Below are 14,887 nucleotides of genomic sequence, written 5' to 3'. Positions count from 1 at the left end.
CCCTTGGGCACCCCCCTTAGACTTGTGTGCTGTTTCCCTGTATCCTCCCATCTGCTGGCAGAGTACCCGCCCCACAAACTGACCAGATGGAGAGGTGTGCCCCAGCCTTGGCAATATTTCCACCCCGCCCCCCAAACAAGCACACACCACAGAAGCCAGCTCAGCTGTGAACTATTGGATTTGAGACAGGAATAGAACAAATCGGGGGGCTAGAGCATAAGGGGGGGGAGTGATTTAAATAGGGGAGGGTGGGAAGGGTCAGTGATGGGGGAGGGAGACAGTTATTTACAAGAAGGCTCGGGGGGCCAGAGGCTCATCTTGGAATATTTTATAACAATATAAATAAGATTCTGGTTTGCTTTTCCTTTTCGTCTCGTAAAGGAGAGAGAAGTGCAGAGTTCGATTCTGTACAAGGGGGCAGCGGCAGAAGGCCGGCCGGGCGGGTCACTGGGCGTCCACCCGGAAGGACAGCAGCTTCTCGGAATGCATGTTGTTCAGGGTCCGCAGGTCCGGCAGCTTGAGCAGCAGCTTGGTGAAGCGGGAAGTCTCCGAGGGCCGGTTCTTCAGCACCAGAGCCCGAAGAGCCCGCAGCAGCGTCTCCTGGAGCTGCTCCACCGAAGCGGAATTCTCCATGCCCGAGCGGTCTGTGGGGAAGACGACAGCAGTGAGGCAGGCTCCCTGAGCTCCTCTGAGGAGGAACCGGAGGAGGCCTGCGAGGAGGAGGAGGTCTCCAAGGCGGTCTCCGAGGCGGTCTCCGAGGAGGACGCGGCCGCTGCCGGCGCCGCTGCCGGTGCAGCCTCTCCCTGAAGCCCCTCAGAGGGCCCACGGGGGAAGGAGGAGGAGGGGAGCGCAACTCCTTCTCCCAGGCCTCTGCCCCAAGAGCAGGAGGTGGCCGAAAGCTGGGAGCGTGGGCTCAGCAGGGCTGGTCACCTCCCATCCCACAAGGCCACTCTCCTTCCCTGAACAGGCCAAACGCGCCCAGGCTCCCTTGCTTTTTGCTCTGTAGTTCCCTCTGCCTGGGATGCCCTTCCCCCTCTCTGCCTGGCAATATCTTACTTGTCCTGTGAGGCCCCACTCAAGTGTCACCTCCTTCCCCAGCTCCCCCAGGCAGAAATAGTTGTCTGTGCTTCCAAAGCCCTTGGTTCATGCTTCTACTGTGACACTTATCTCACTGTTTTATAATTAGTCGGGCATGAGTCTGTCTCCCCAGCTAGACTGTGTCTGAATCATGTCTGTATCCCCAGTGCCCGGTGCAGGGCCTGGCATAGAGTAGGTACTCCATAAAAGGTGTGTTGAATTGAACTGCGTCCGCCTCCTCCCCCGGGGTCAGGCTCAGGCGAGAGCTTGACCTACCTGCAGAGACAAGCACCACCGCGGTGAAGAGGCCCAGCTCCTCCTCGGTAAGCGCCAGGGAGTTGAGCTTCTCGCTGAAGTCGAACATGGCATTGAGCAGGTCCCCCATGCCCATGGCTCCGAGCTCCTGCAGGCTGTAGGTGGTGCGGCTCAGGAACATCACTGTCTGGTCCTTCACGTTGAACAGCGATGCGAAGCGCACCATCAACACCTGGGGGGGGGGGACAGTCATCCTTGGGTGGGGCGGGGGGAGCATGTGCCAAACTGCCCCTAAAGTTTTCCAGGGGGTTTACTGGGGCTGCCTTAGATTTCTCAGGGAAGAGCCGGGGTGGTTTCTGAATGGGCAGTGGGGTGGGGGTGGGGGAAAGATGGAGGGATGGGAACATCGCCCTGGCTTTGGAATCCAGCAGGCCTGGATCTGAGTCTTAGCTTTGTTACTCCCTGTGACCTTGGGCAAGGTCACAAGAGTTCACCAAAGTGAATTTGCTCGTGCCTGGAATGGGGGTAGCAATGTGCCCTAAGGTGTTATTTTAAGGTACTGGGATGTGATTAGACCCCAGCTAAGATGACAGGAGACCCAGCCATCCCAAGGCAGGATGGGGAGGGGTTCTGCCCCCTCCTTCGGCAGTCAGAGTCTGCCAGGACCGAGATACCAGGGTTCCAAACCCTTTCAGAGCCCCTGCCTATCCCAGACACCAAGTCTTTCTGCTGGATCCTTCCCAAGGTCAAGAGCAGGGAGCACAAAGGGTCACTCACCTCAAAGGTGCCAGCCTTAAGCAAGGTGACCTGGTCGTGCTGAGACAGATCACGGAAGCCAGGGATGTGCTTGGCAAACTCTACCACCTCCCGCACAGCGGGTGTGAAGCTCATGGAGAAATCCTCCCAGATCTCTTGCACGGTTCTCCCACTGCGTCCGTGTGGGTACATGTTCATGGGACATGCCTGGAGAAGGAAGGGATTTGGGGAGGGGAATATCAACCAGGCTGGCTCACGTGGGTTCCCCCAGCAGGGCTGGACCGCAGCTTCTGCCTGGGTTAGGGGCTGTGGCCCTGGACGATGGGTCTTTTAGGTAAAGTAGCAAGCAGGTGCCAGGTGGAGATCAGGGATTCGCAGGCAGAGCCCTTACTACAGGGCTGAGCATCCTCCCCTGGCAAGAGGATATTCCTGCATAAGCGTCCAGGCACACCCAGCTGCCTTCTGCTAAATCCAGTCTCCCAGGCCCCCTGCCCACCTCACCCCCAGTGCCCTCACCAGCAGAACGTTCTTGGAGTTGCCTTGCTGTGGACTGTTGGCAGGTGCTTCGCCTTCTGGGGCTGGGTACACATGGGTGGGGCAGAGACGGTGCCCGTTGCTGTTGGGTTCCTGGCAGCTGTGGTGGGCAGGGCCAGGGGGCCAGGCAGGAGGGTAGGAGGAGGAGGCCTGGCGTAAACCATTCAGGGCCTCGTTATGACGCTGGGCAGCCATGACGTTGTTGTCATTGGGGACAGCAGGGCAGCCCTGACTTTCCCAGCAGTGTGGAGTGGTGGCTGGAGGGCTGCCCGATGCATGGTTGGCATTGAAGTTGCCAGGTGAGGTGCCCAGCTTGTCATGGGCATAGGTGAAGATTTCTCGGTGGGCCCGGGCCACCTGGGATATCACATCCTCCACCGTGGGCTCAGGACTTGGGGAACGGGGAGGCGTCAGCTGTTGTGGGAATTGGGAGAAGCCCACCAAGGGTGAGGGGGCCGGAGCGGGAGGTGGTGAGGGGCCCATGGGGCCTGGGGTCGGATGCTGGGCGGGCGAGCTTTCCAGCGGGCACTGGCTGCTCAACTGGTTGTTGGCCAGGTTCATGGCGCTCTGCATCTCGGCCAGCATCCGCTGCTTCTCCCGTTTGGGGATGCGCCCAAAACGCACAGCTGTGACAGGATGAGAGCAGCGTCAGGAAGTTCTCATACACACTCACGTGCTTCCCTTCCTTCCTCCCTCCTCAAAGGGCAAGGCCCTGAAGGCTCGGGGTTCCACATCTAAACCAGAACCAAGGCCGCGCCCACACAGGGGGCTTTTCCAAGCAGGGACTGCCGTCGGAGGCGGCCAGAGGAGCTCATGGGAAAGAAGCGTGTTTATCCAAGAGGATGAAAAATGGGCGGCCCCAACGCAAAGGAGACTCACAGTATGACGTGTCTCCGTTGGGACTTTTTAAAGGGAGGGATTAACTCAGAAACTCGGTGGAAGGAAGGGGCGGGGGGCGTGGTGGGGAGGCCTGTGGGGCAACGGCGCTGCTCACCATCTCGAGACATGCCCACGGAGAGACACTTCTTGAAGCGACACTGCTGGCAGCGGTTCCGGTTGATGCGGACGATGGAGCAGTTTTCATTTTTCAGACACCTTTTGTACTGGATGTTCTGCTGGATGCTCCGACGGAAAAAGCCCTGGAAGGATGGGACAGCTAGTGAGCGTCTCTGGCCAGGCCAGGTCCCTGTGCCCGGAGGGATGAGGTCACGTGCCTCCGCCCTCACCCCCACCCTGCCTCACCTTGCAGCCCTCACAGGCGTGCACGCCGTAGTGGAAGCCCGAGGCGACGTCCCCGCACACTTTACACAGCAGCACCATGCCGTTCAGCTCTGCGGGAAGAGAGAGGCAGCGGGTGAGCGGGAGGGCTGAGTGGCCGAGATGGGCTGGACAGCACTTGGTTCGACTCTAGGAGAAATCCCGGAGGCCGCGGAAGGCCCTGGGAATAACTGTGTCATGGGAACGCCAGGTCCCAACCTAGGCCTGGCTGCCTTTCCCCAAATCAGCTGGAAATTTACGCACTGGTGATGTTGCTGGTGCTCTTGCTGGGGGACACTCGGCTGCTATCTTCCAGGGCCACTTGTAGACCCCCTGGGGGGCTCCCATTATAGAAGGAAGAGGAGGACGATGATGAGGAAGATGAAGAAGGGGAGCCATCATCACTCAAGCTGGGTGGAATGCTCCCAAAGGATCGAGCTGGGTCCTGGGTGAGGGAGCCTGTAGGTGACGGTGGGAAGTAGGCAGGGCAGCCTTGAGTCAGGGACTGGAAGCTGCCGTTTGAGCTGTCACTGTAGAGAGACTCAGGGCTGGTGCGGCTTGGGGAGGAGCCGCTGGAGCCAATGTAGGTGATGACACCACCTGGCAGGAAAACACAAGGGAAGGGGGTGTCAGCCACCATATATCTTTGGTCCCAGGGCACCACTCTGCTCATCCCCCAACTTTCCTCCCCCAAACTCTGCTGGATGCTCAGAAGTTAACCATGTGAAACTCTTAATCTGGGGAGTCCCAGGAAGAGCCCGCAGTGAGCAATTCCCCAACACATACCAGACATGACATGGCCAACCAACACCCCAAGACCCTTTGCAGGGTACATTCAGCTTCTGCCTTGGGTGTGACGTGCCTCTCTAGAGGCAGGACCTCTGCAGGCGTCTCACCTATGCACCTTCCCTGCCCTGGATGCCTTCCTTGGGAATATCTAGTGCAGCCAATGACTTAGTCATCAGTGGCAGACCTGGGGATGGGATGAGCCATTGAGACCCATCCAGAATGCCCAGTTTCCCCTCCCCCCCCCAAAGAAACTAGCTGCCAATGTTAACAGCAAGAACATTCCAGGGATGAGACTATGGAGGGCCAACAAGCCAACACTGAGGAGAGTAGAGGTCTTACAAGAGTAAGCCAGTCACATTCCCCCAAGCTGGAAGACATATTCTCCAAAGATACTGAAGGTACTGAACCTGCCCAGGCTGGTTCCCCTGGCCTCCAAGAGCAAGAGTCAGAGCGGATTCTCCCTCCAAGTCCAGGAAAGACTTAGCAGTGCACACTGCAGGAGGTGGACATGAAAAACAAATTGTCCTAGGGCTTTGGAAATCCCCTTCTAGATCTCTCAGCCTGGTGACAACGACCTTGGCTCTTTGGCCATTCAGGGACTTCAGCCCTCTGGTTACTTTGCCAACCAGGTGTCTGTGTTCCCATGGCATTAGCAGGTGGAAAGGTGACCTGCCTGCCACACCTTTGCCAAGCACCTAGCTTGGCCTGCCACAGGCGGGGTGGAGAAGGGAGGATCCTAGGACACGTGTGTGAGCCAACACAAGCCATGTCACCGTGTATCCAGAGGCACATGTCTTGCTCACCCACTGACACACACTGAGCTGGGCAGGGCAACCTTAAAATAGCTCAAGGTTGGTCAGGGTGAACCCAGCTCCCAGTAAAATAGTTGCACAACAGATCAGCTCCTACAGTTTCAGGGTTGAGGTAGGGGTGGGGGATGGGATATTATTTGGTGGTAAATGAACTTGACCTAGTTCACCCATCCCCCAAAAGGGAGTAAGACCTTCATCCAAAGATAATCCTAACCTGGAAGTGAGGGGCATGCCCAAAAGAGTCTAGTTCTAGATTTAGATCTATCACAACCAACTTGATTTGTGACCTAGAGGAAATTAACTCCCCTCTCTGGGTCTCAGTTTTCCTTTCTGTGAAGAAAAAAAAAAAAAAAGATGAAAGCTTCAGTTATGATTCTGGCTGTTCTGGGGAAGTCCTTCGTGACAAACTGCTGCTTGCTTGGTGGGGGTGGGGAGTAAAGCAGTGTTTGCAGGACTAAGGAAAGAGATGCTCCAGGAACAGAATCTGGGACGCGGCGAAACGGAGTCTAAAGGCAGTAAAGTCAAGTAGGTGCAAACAGAATAAAGAGGAAAGGAACGAGGAGAAGGGTGGCTAGGTACCATTGAGGAGTGTAAACATGAGGCCACGAGAGGTCAGGGATGGCTCCATCTTACTCTGCTTTGGTGATGGGGAGAAGGGGGCCCTAGGCAGGCGGACAGGAAAAGGAGGCAGGCGGGGGCGGTGAGTCAGCCCTGCTTCACCCAGATCTTGGCGGGGTGGGGCGGGAGCCGGGCCCTCAGCCGGCCTCACGTCCCCACTCCACGTGTGACTCCTGCACGTGGCTCCCCAACGAGGAACCCCGGAACTCGAAGCCCCGCCCCCTCCGCTTCCCGTCAATCGGGAGCAGCAGCCCCGCCCCTGTCCCGCCCCTCCCGGGCCTCCGGGTCCTGGGCTGGGCCCCAAACGCCAGCCGGGCCGGGGTAACTGAGGGGAGGAGAGAAGGGAACACGCGTTGCCGGGGCGACCGGGGGGGGGGCGGAGCTCATTATGTAACGGGGCCGGGAGGCAACGACCAATGGGGTGGCGGCCGCGGCTTCTGCTGAATGAAAACAAACGCAGCACGTGGCCCCGACTCCGCAGCCATGTGAGCCCTCCGGGCCTCCCGGGTGCTGTGGGTGTCCTCCCTGGGGCAGGGCACCACTCTGCTGGTTCCTCAAGTGCCGCTCCCTGCTGTCACTGAGGATTCCCCAGTGAGATCCGACCCATTCCCCCAGGCCCTCCCGCCTGGAGCCCCTATCGCCCCACTGCTTCTCAGGTTCCCTTGAGCTTGCAGGAACTAGGGGAAGAGGAAACGAGGAAGGAGGGGGGTCCTCTTTCCGAGAAGGCCAGACATGCCACAGCTGCAGGCGAGGGGGGAGGGGGAGAGAGGGGCGTTTGGGGCTCTGCTCCAAAGCTCCCAGGACCTCAAAACTGTGCATCTTATCACATGTACCCGTTCTCCATTACCTCCTGCCTGGGATCCGAGTCCTTCAGGCTAAAAGGAGCTTTGGGACTCTGAGAGGTGGTGGTGGGGCGCCTCCGGGCTCATTCCCAGGACGAACAACTCCCTCTGGAAATCCCAGCCTATGGTCCCCATTATGCTAGCAAATTCCCCAGGCCGAGGGAGTCCCCAGTCCCTTACAAAGTTCCTCTCGTTCTAAGGCATATATGGAAGTGAGGAGACAGTGACAAAGGATGATGATAGTAAAGGAATCCCGGTACCTGTGTTATTGTTGGAGTCCAGGGTCGTCATGTCTTCACCGGCAGAGAGCGGTCATTCAAACTGGACCTTGACACAGACTGGAGGTTGCAATTGCCGCTGTCGCCCCCTGGGCAGTGACTGAGGGCGGGGAATGGACCCCGCGGATCGCAAACGCGATCCGAGGCACCCGGCAGCAAGGTCTCGGGGTGGCCGGACTGCAGCCCTGCAGAAGGGTAGGACGCAGAGGCAACGGAGGTCTGCTTTGCATGGGAAGAGCAGAGTGTGGGGGAGGGGGGAATCAGCCTGCTGTAGTTCTGGCTGGAAGGTAGCAAGGAGGGTCGGGTCTCTGCAGTGCACGGGGTGCCACTGCCTGACGGCTTCACAGCGCTGCAGGGTAGCGAATCTGGAGCTCCCGGTGCAAAAGTCCCAGAGGGAGAGAGGATGCAGTCAGGAAGTAAGTAGGTGATGGGGAGAAACGGGGCACCCAGGCGCAAGGAAGCGAGACGTGTGCCCTGCTACGTTCCCTCGGCAGCAATATTTCACTCTGCCAATCTCAGCCGCCTTTTGCCCCAGCCTTTTTCCCTGGGACAGAGGGCTCTGCGCAGGCGCCAGCAACCCAGGGTTCCCGGGCCGCACGCGGCACTGGAGCAGGTACCATGTGATCCCAGGGAGCGCCTCGTGCCCCAGTGACACACTTTTCCAGCAGCAGGCACGTTGAGCTCCGTGCGCCTGCGTAACGCTAAGCCTCTCGGGATTTGTAGTCCATTGGCAAAGTGCGCGGACTGCGTTTATTTCCCCCTTTCTGCCTTGCAAATGCCGTTGCTGGGGCCGGGGAGGAGCTAAGAGCCGAATGGGATGGGGTTCACTGAAAAGTCAGGGTGGTGTGTTTGGAAAGCCTGTATGGCAGAGGCATGTGAATTCCTGGGGAGGGACTGGCAAGCTTGGCTGCTCCCTGGGAGATCAAAGCTAACAGGCTCTTTCTGCAAACCTTGCAAACGTGAGGGCTTCACGTGATTGCAGGACTGACCTCGCCTTGAGGTTACTGGTGACACAGGGAGAGATGACAAGTAGGGGACGGAGATATCCCCAGAGTGAGGAACTTAAGCTGAATTTCTGCTGTCCGGCCAAGTCCTGAGACCAAAAGGAAATGTGACCCCTTTTCCCTTCTACTCTCCTTAGGGAGAACAGCCCTAGGGAAGGGAGTTGTTGCCATGGGGGTGAGGTTGTCCCTAGGGACTCCCTGTTTGCTTGTATGACACCACCCCACTCATTCGAGGTGACTTTGGGGTGAGTCACTTCCCTTTGTCTGGGAAATAAAAAAGACCAGGGAGGGGAACTTAATGGTGAAAGTGCTCTGAGGTCCTAAAGTAATGGGGTCGAAGGTGAGGCAGGGGTCTGGGGGCAGAATGACACCCCATCCCCCCACCACCAGTGCTTGAGTGCAAAATGTAGATCCCACGTAAGGGAACTCTGAAGATCTTAACCCCCGTGCCCTTTCCTCAGTATCCTTTCCTTGGTAAGAAGAAAATGAGGCCTAGAAAAAGTGGGTGGCCCAAGGTCAGACATTCATTCCTAGCTCCCCCTGCCCACCCTAAACAGCAGGGAGACGGGCAGACATGCACGGCAAACACTGCCCAGGAGTTAGAAACAGCCAGCATCTCCCTTCAGAGCAGCAACTGCCCCACTGGTGAAAATGGGTCTCTCTCGCTCGAGGACTTGGATTGTGGGGAGAGATGGGGGAGAGCCTCTTCTTCAAGCAGCCAAGTAAGCCTGAGTCACCTGCTGCTTCCCGCTCATTCCTCCTTGGTCCCAGAGCTTCTAGGGAGGGTTGTTTTTTTTTTTTTTTTCTGCACAGGAAGCCCTTCCCCACTTGTTCACGGATAGCTCCTGAGGCAGCACTGAGGGATGCCTGGAAACATGACAGTCACCAGAGAGGTAGAAAAAAGGAGGAGTGTGGGCACCAAGGAAGGAGGAACCTGGGTAGTGAGGAAGCGAGAAAACAGAGAGGACCATGAGGTTGACTGAGAGAAGGTGACTGAGTAGCTGGCTTGACCACTGCCCCTCTGATTCCCAGGAGACGTGCTCCCTAAAATGGGCTCCTTAGAATAGTCTGGGCTTCAGCTTTATCCCCCTACACCCAAGGAAAAGTGGAAGAGAGAAGACAGTGGGCTCTTCCCTGGCCTGCCTCGGTCCTCTGGCCCAGAGCTGGGAAGCTGTAGCTCAGGGAGCGTGGGAGGGCCTGGGAGGGGCTAGGACAAACAAGGAAAGAGGCTTTTCAGGAAAACTTGGTTCTGACCTCAGCCTTCTCCCCTCCCCCTCCTGCCGGGCTCTGGAGGGAATGCTGGGAGATGAGCTGTTATGCCCAGTACTTCATGCTCTCTGTTCTCTTCCCGACTCTTCCTCACAGCCAGGGCCAGGGCTCAGGTATCTGCCAGGGCTGGATTCAAAATCAGGGCCCTTGGCGTGACCTCTAGTGCCCCACCAGCCCCAGCACCCATACTAGCACACTCCCCTTCGTTGTCCTGGACCCTCCCTGAGGCCCACAGCTCTGTTCATTGCTCATGATTCTGTCCACCCCCTGTTCTACTTGTTGCTCTTTTTCCCTATAGGGAAAGGGCCAAGGGTCAAGAATCTCTCCCTGAGTTTGCAGCCAGGGAGAGGGAAGAGGAAGCAGAGGCAGGGAGAGCTGAAATTCAGTCAGCCTAACTCTTGGCAAGGAGCTGGGTTGTTTTGCAGTCTGAGTGAGGTATGAAGGCGGAGGCTGGGAGGGAGGAAGCAAAGGAGGGGGTTACCTCTGCTCCCTCCTTCCCCTGCAGCACTTCTCATAGCCCCCCCCCCTTTTTTGTCCCTGACAAAGAGGTAACTTTGGGATCTTCCTTCTACAATTGGAGGGAAGGATACAGAAGAATGAAGAGGCAGGACTCTTCCTTGGCTCCAGAATCTTCTAGTCTCTCCACCCTGTTCCTTCTACTGCCAGCTGCTACTGGCAGAAGGACAGAGACCTATGGGACCCAGAGCCACCAAAGGGAGGAAGAAAAGGCTGAGTAGTCTGGCCTTTGGGGACCTGGACTGGAATCTAGCTTTGGCCTCTCTTTGACCTCAACCTTGACCTTAAGACAACAGGTGCAATTCAACACAGCCTCCCACCTCTCCTGCCAGCTGGACATTCCAGTTCACTTCTCCACACACACACACACACACACACACACACACACACAGTTCCTCCTATAGCCAAATTCAGCCCAAGAAGGAACTGGACTCTTAATATAACAGTGCTCAGATTAGAACTGTGTGGAATGGATGCATATCCAAGACCTGGAACAGCAAGGCAGAGTCCTGGCTCCATGTTGCACACACTTCTACTCAGATTCCTCAGAGTCTGGGATTCTGGGGACTGACTTCACCATTTTGGGGAAGGGTTGGATGGTGTGTGTGTGTGTGTGTGTGTGTGTGTGTGTGTGTGTGTGTCCAAATATGTCTTTAAGTTCTCCTGGATTTCTTTGGACAGCACAGATAAAGCAGAGGAAGGAAAGGGAGCAAGAGCTCTAAATTCTCGTCAGAGTACGCATATGATCGTGTGAGTGAGACACTGCGTGTGTGAGTGTGTGTGAATGGTATGAGTGTGCACAGATGTGTGTATTTGATCCAGGATCTATGCTCCTCGCCAGTGTGTTGTTCTGGGTAACAGGGCAACGCCCTGGGCAAATCCTGGGTGGCCTAAATCTTGGGCTGACTGCTTGACTGACTGACTGACTGACTGACTGACTGACTGACTGACTGTGGGTCCTTGCTGGAAACCAGGTCAAGCTTCCGTAGGTGCCTTCCCTTCCCCCTCCTTTCTCACCAAGCAAACCATTGCCCAGGGAAGTAAATCCCTTCCCCGGGTGATGCAAACCTGGGTCAGAAACCCCGGGGATGCCCCAGGATCAGGGAAGCAGCCATGTGCCTGGGAGAGACTCATGCCTTGCCCTCCTAGATTCCTTCGTAGTCTCGAAAGGGCCAGCTGGCTTTCCCTCTCCCACCCAGAGCGTTGATGTCTTGGGGAGAATTTCAAGAACATGCCACAGGAGGGCCTGAGTCTGAGCTGATTTGTCCTTTGGGGCAGCTGGAGAAAGAGAGGGTGAAGCACGGTCCAGGGCTGAGTTCGTGGATGTATTTTTGCCTCAGATTCTAGCCTCACCTCACTACTCCTTTCTCCAAGGAAAGAAAATAATAAGCATGTATTAAGTACCAACTGTATGGCTAGGCTCTGGGCTAAGTGGTTTACCTATATTATCTCATTTAATATCCATAACAGCACTACGCTGCAGGTCTCATTCTTCTTTTAGAAATAGGGAACCTGAGGCTTCGAGATGTTCGTTAGCTTGCCGGGGACGCGGCGGAGGCTACCCGATTTGCCTTGAAGTGAGGCACGGAAGACTGAGAAGATGTGCACCAAAAGCGAGTAGAGTTGATGGAGATTTTTGGAGGGGCTAAAGCTCCCCCAGCTACCTCTTGGAACTACCCCTGCTCCTGTCCCCACAAGCACCTCACCTTCCCAGGCCCATGTTTCCTCTTCCCTTATCCTCTCCCCTCTCCCCATCCACATTCTCCTTGTGTGGCTGTGAAGGTAGACGGGGGCAGGAGAGGGTGCAACAGAGAGCAAAAGCACATGTCCACGTAGACCCCTCCAGGGGTGAGTCATGGAGGCAGGCATCCGAACCCTCCTCTCTCCCTCTGACTTTGGAATCCATCGCTGGTGACAAGAGAGGGGGCAGGTAGGTCAGGGCCCTTGAAGGCACTGTGGTGCTTCCTTCAGGGGGTGTGTTAAGAACGGATCAGTTCCTGTGACTTCGCATGGTGACAGATGGTGGCTATACTTACCGTGGTGAGCGTTTTGTAATGTATATAAATGCTGAATCACTATGTTGTAAAAAATAATAATAAATAAAATTTTTTAATTAAAAAAATGAAAAAGAACGGATTCGTTCAATGAGAGTAGGGAAGGCCCCTCAAGTCGTGTACAAAGCCCTGAGGAAACAACAGCCCACTTCCCCATGTACCTGCTTGAGCAATGTACACCTGTAAGTACTTAAAGGCCTTCTACAGCCATCCACCATCCTAGGCCAACGCTTCTTTAGCAGATGCTTTGGGGAACCAGAAGGAGGGTCCCCCTTTCAGAGCCCCGGATCCCTCTCACATCACAGGATCCAGGAGGTGCACGGACTATCCTTGGCAGTGGAAGACTAAGTCTCAGATCACCCTCTTTCTGGCGTGGGGTTCCTCCCCCTGGGTTGGGGGTGGTGGCATCCAGCACATGCGATGCCAAGGCCATCCTGTCCAACCTTTGCTATGCTGCTGTTGGAGCCTAGTGGTAGTTTTGTCTTCCAGGTCTGGCAAAGGCCTGTTGTCTGTCCTTGAGCCTCTGTAGGACTGAAATGCAGGGGAGTATGTGTGGGGAGTGAAGGGGTACCTGTGTGCCTGCCTCTGTTTCCACCTCTTACCACAAGCTCTAGGTCAAACCCTCTCCTTATCCCCATTCCTTGGGCCTCTGCAGGACTCCCCGTAGCTGCCTGGGGAGGCCAGAGGCTCATGACAGTCCTCGTGAGCAGGACAGACCTCGGAGGAGCCATGGCCTGGGCAGACGTTAGGGGACGTGTGTAGCTTCTGGGAGGCTTACATAAACACTGGCTAGGATGGGGAGGGAAAGGAGGGGTGCAATGGGCTGCCCAGGAAAAAAAGCAGCCCCCGCCCCTCCAGCTCAGCCTGCATGGAAAGAAGGAAAGAAGCTCATTTTTCCCTCCTCCCATCCCTCTCCCCTGGTCTGCAGCTGTGAGTTGGGCCGGAAAGACTGCAGTATCTTGGGGGAGGGGGGACAGGAGAAGGAGAGAGAGAGGATGCGACTTCACAAATTTGGGATCCCCCCCTTCTTCTAAATTGGGGGGGTGGGGAGAGAAGCAATTTGCCAAAGAGATTTTCAATGCCACAGGAAGGAGCTTTGGCTCATTAGAATGCACAGTTTGCACCCTGAAAAAAAAATCTGTGCTGGTTGCAAAAATGCAGACGTGTGTAGGGGCCCAGCGGAGATTAAAAAAAAAAAAAAAAAGCGCGAGCTCTGCAATGCAGGATCTGCGAAGTTTTGGTGCGATGAGGAAATGTGGGTCGTGCTCGTTTCGTTTGCTTGTTCCTGCTAACCTACTGTCCGCCTGACTCTAGCACGGTCTCACATCCCAGCAAGAGGCACTGCTGCTCGAAACGGGGTCACGGGCGGGGGGTGGGGGCTGCAGCAGAGGGCTGCAGTGGGGGTCTGGGGTTAGAGTGCTGAGAGAAGGACTCTATGGGGCTGGGAGGGCCAGGGGGATGGGACGGGACACTTCCACAAGGGATGGGGGTTTGTTCTCCAGCTGGACTGGGGTTAGTGTGAAGTTCCTCCAGATCCCCCCACCTCCCACCCCCGCCCTCAGCTCCTCCCTATCCCCCAGTTGGCAGAGGGACTTTTCTTTTCCTGTCCCACAGACCACTGCTGCGGAAAGAACCCTGGCTTCTTGTCCCTGACCCCACAAATCCCTGAACTCTCCTTGTTCTAATCCTGGAATGGGCCCTTGCTGCCTCTGTGTGGCATCCTCCTTCCTAGAAAGAGGGGACCAGGCAGCCTGATCTGGGGAGCCCAGGCTGCAGGGAAACCAAGTCTTGGCTCTGGGCTGACATTGGCACGTCAACCCCAGTCCAGGGCTGGGGCGGCCACTCTTGGCTCGGGAAGGCCCTTTGTGCATATGGGGCTCTGGGCTGACATTGGCACGTCAACCCCAGTCCAGGGCTGGGGCGGCCACTCTTGGCTCGGGAAGGCCCTTTGTGCATATGGGGCCTAGGACTCTGGGCCGTATAAACGCCACTGGGTTGCCTGGGAGGAGACTATGCCAGGGGAAACCATGTTTCTTTCCTGAGTCTTTGCTCCCCCAGTGGTTCAGGAGAGACAAAAGGAGACAGAAGCAGGATAAAGAGCCTGGAGATAGGGAAGTAGGGAGCCTAGCGCCCTTTTGCGCCTTCCCCATCTTTCCTCCCGTTTCTCTGGCCCGGGGAGGACGGGCCGGGCCGAGGGTGTTTGTGCCGGCCGAGGCTCACGCGGGCTGCCCGGGTCACATGGCCCGGGCATGTGCAGCCTGCTCCATTTCTACCACAACAACTCGCTCATAAACAGCCCGGCTGCGGCGGCGGTGGTGGCGGAGACATGTGCAAGCGAGGGGGTGGGGCACGTGGCCCTGCCCGAGCCAAGGGAAGGCTCTCCGCTCCGCACTGCCTCTCCCCTCCCCACACTGGCGCTGCCTCGCCACAGGAAATTCCTAGTGCTCCTTTGCCGCTGCTGCAAAACATGTTTTTGGGAAGTGACTTTCAGCAAGGATGGAGTCCGTGGGCTATTTTAAACGACATAGAAGAGATCATCAGTCCCACCCCGACTTCTGCTGCCCTTGCCCTATCTTTCTTAGGTCCCTATCCATGTTGAGGTGGAGGGCTGAGCAGGGGTCACGTTTCCAATTCTCACCTGTTTCTTCCTCCTAAACTATGTAATATTGGAACCAGTCAGGTCCCCATGGTGAGCACTGGGGCAAGGGGCTGTGCTAACACCCTAACACCATGGTTCTTGGGCTCCACTGGTGGCCCCAGGATTAGGAGTGGGGTCAGCATCGCCTGGGCACCTGTTAGAAAGATAGATTGCCAGGTCCCAGCCCA

The 14,887-nt window shown here is 56.6% G+C and overlaps 1 protein-coding gene across 1 annotated transcript; it reads right to left on the bottom strand.

Moving 5' to 3' along the window:
* Positions 1-160: 160 nt before the first annotated feature.
* Positions 161-7,799, bottom strand: NR1D1 (nuclear receptor subfamily 1 group D member 1). Its single transcript, XM_045781564.2, has 8 exons — positions 7,201-7,799; positions 4,144-4,479; positions 3,865-3,953; positions 3,617-3,761; positions 2,605-3,248; positions 2,110-2,295; positions 1,354-1,564; positions 161-644 (listed from the first exon to the last, which is right to left on the bottom strand). Exons 1-8 carry the CDS (start codon positions 7,229-7,231, stop codon positions 445-447), a joined length of 1,842 nt encoding a protein of 613 aa, XP_045637520.2. The 5' UTR covers positions 7,232-7,799; the 3' UTR covers positions 161-444.
* Positions 7,800-14,887: the final 7,088 nt, after the last annotated feature.

Source organism: Ursus americanus, chromosome 23 (genome assembly GCF_024610735.1).
Source record: "Ursus americanus isolate L20-20 chromosome 23, mUrsAme1.1.p, whole genome shotgun sequence".
NCBI classification, from domain to species: Eukaryota; Metazoa; Chordata; class Mammalia; order Carnivora; family Ursidae; genus Ursus; species Ursus americanus.
Note: the sequence above shows the minus strand (reverse complement) of the source record. Positions and strands in the feature narration are given on the sequence as shown.

Excerpts from the sequence above, each read along its gene's own strand:
- NR1D1 (XM_045781564.2), bottom strand. The coding sequence starts at position 7,231 with ATGACGACCCTGGACTCCAACAATAACACAG. Across the intron at positions 3,954-4,143 it reads GAGCACCAGCAACATCACCA|AGCTGAACGGCATGGTGCTG; the intron begins GTGCGTAAATTT and ends CTCTTCCCGCAG. Across the intron at positions 3,762-3,864 it reads ACGCCTGTGAGGGCTGCAAG|GGCTTTTTCCGTCGGAGCAT; the intron begins GTGAGGCAGGGT and ends CCATCCTTCCAG.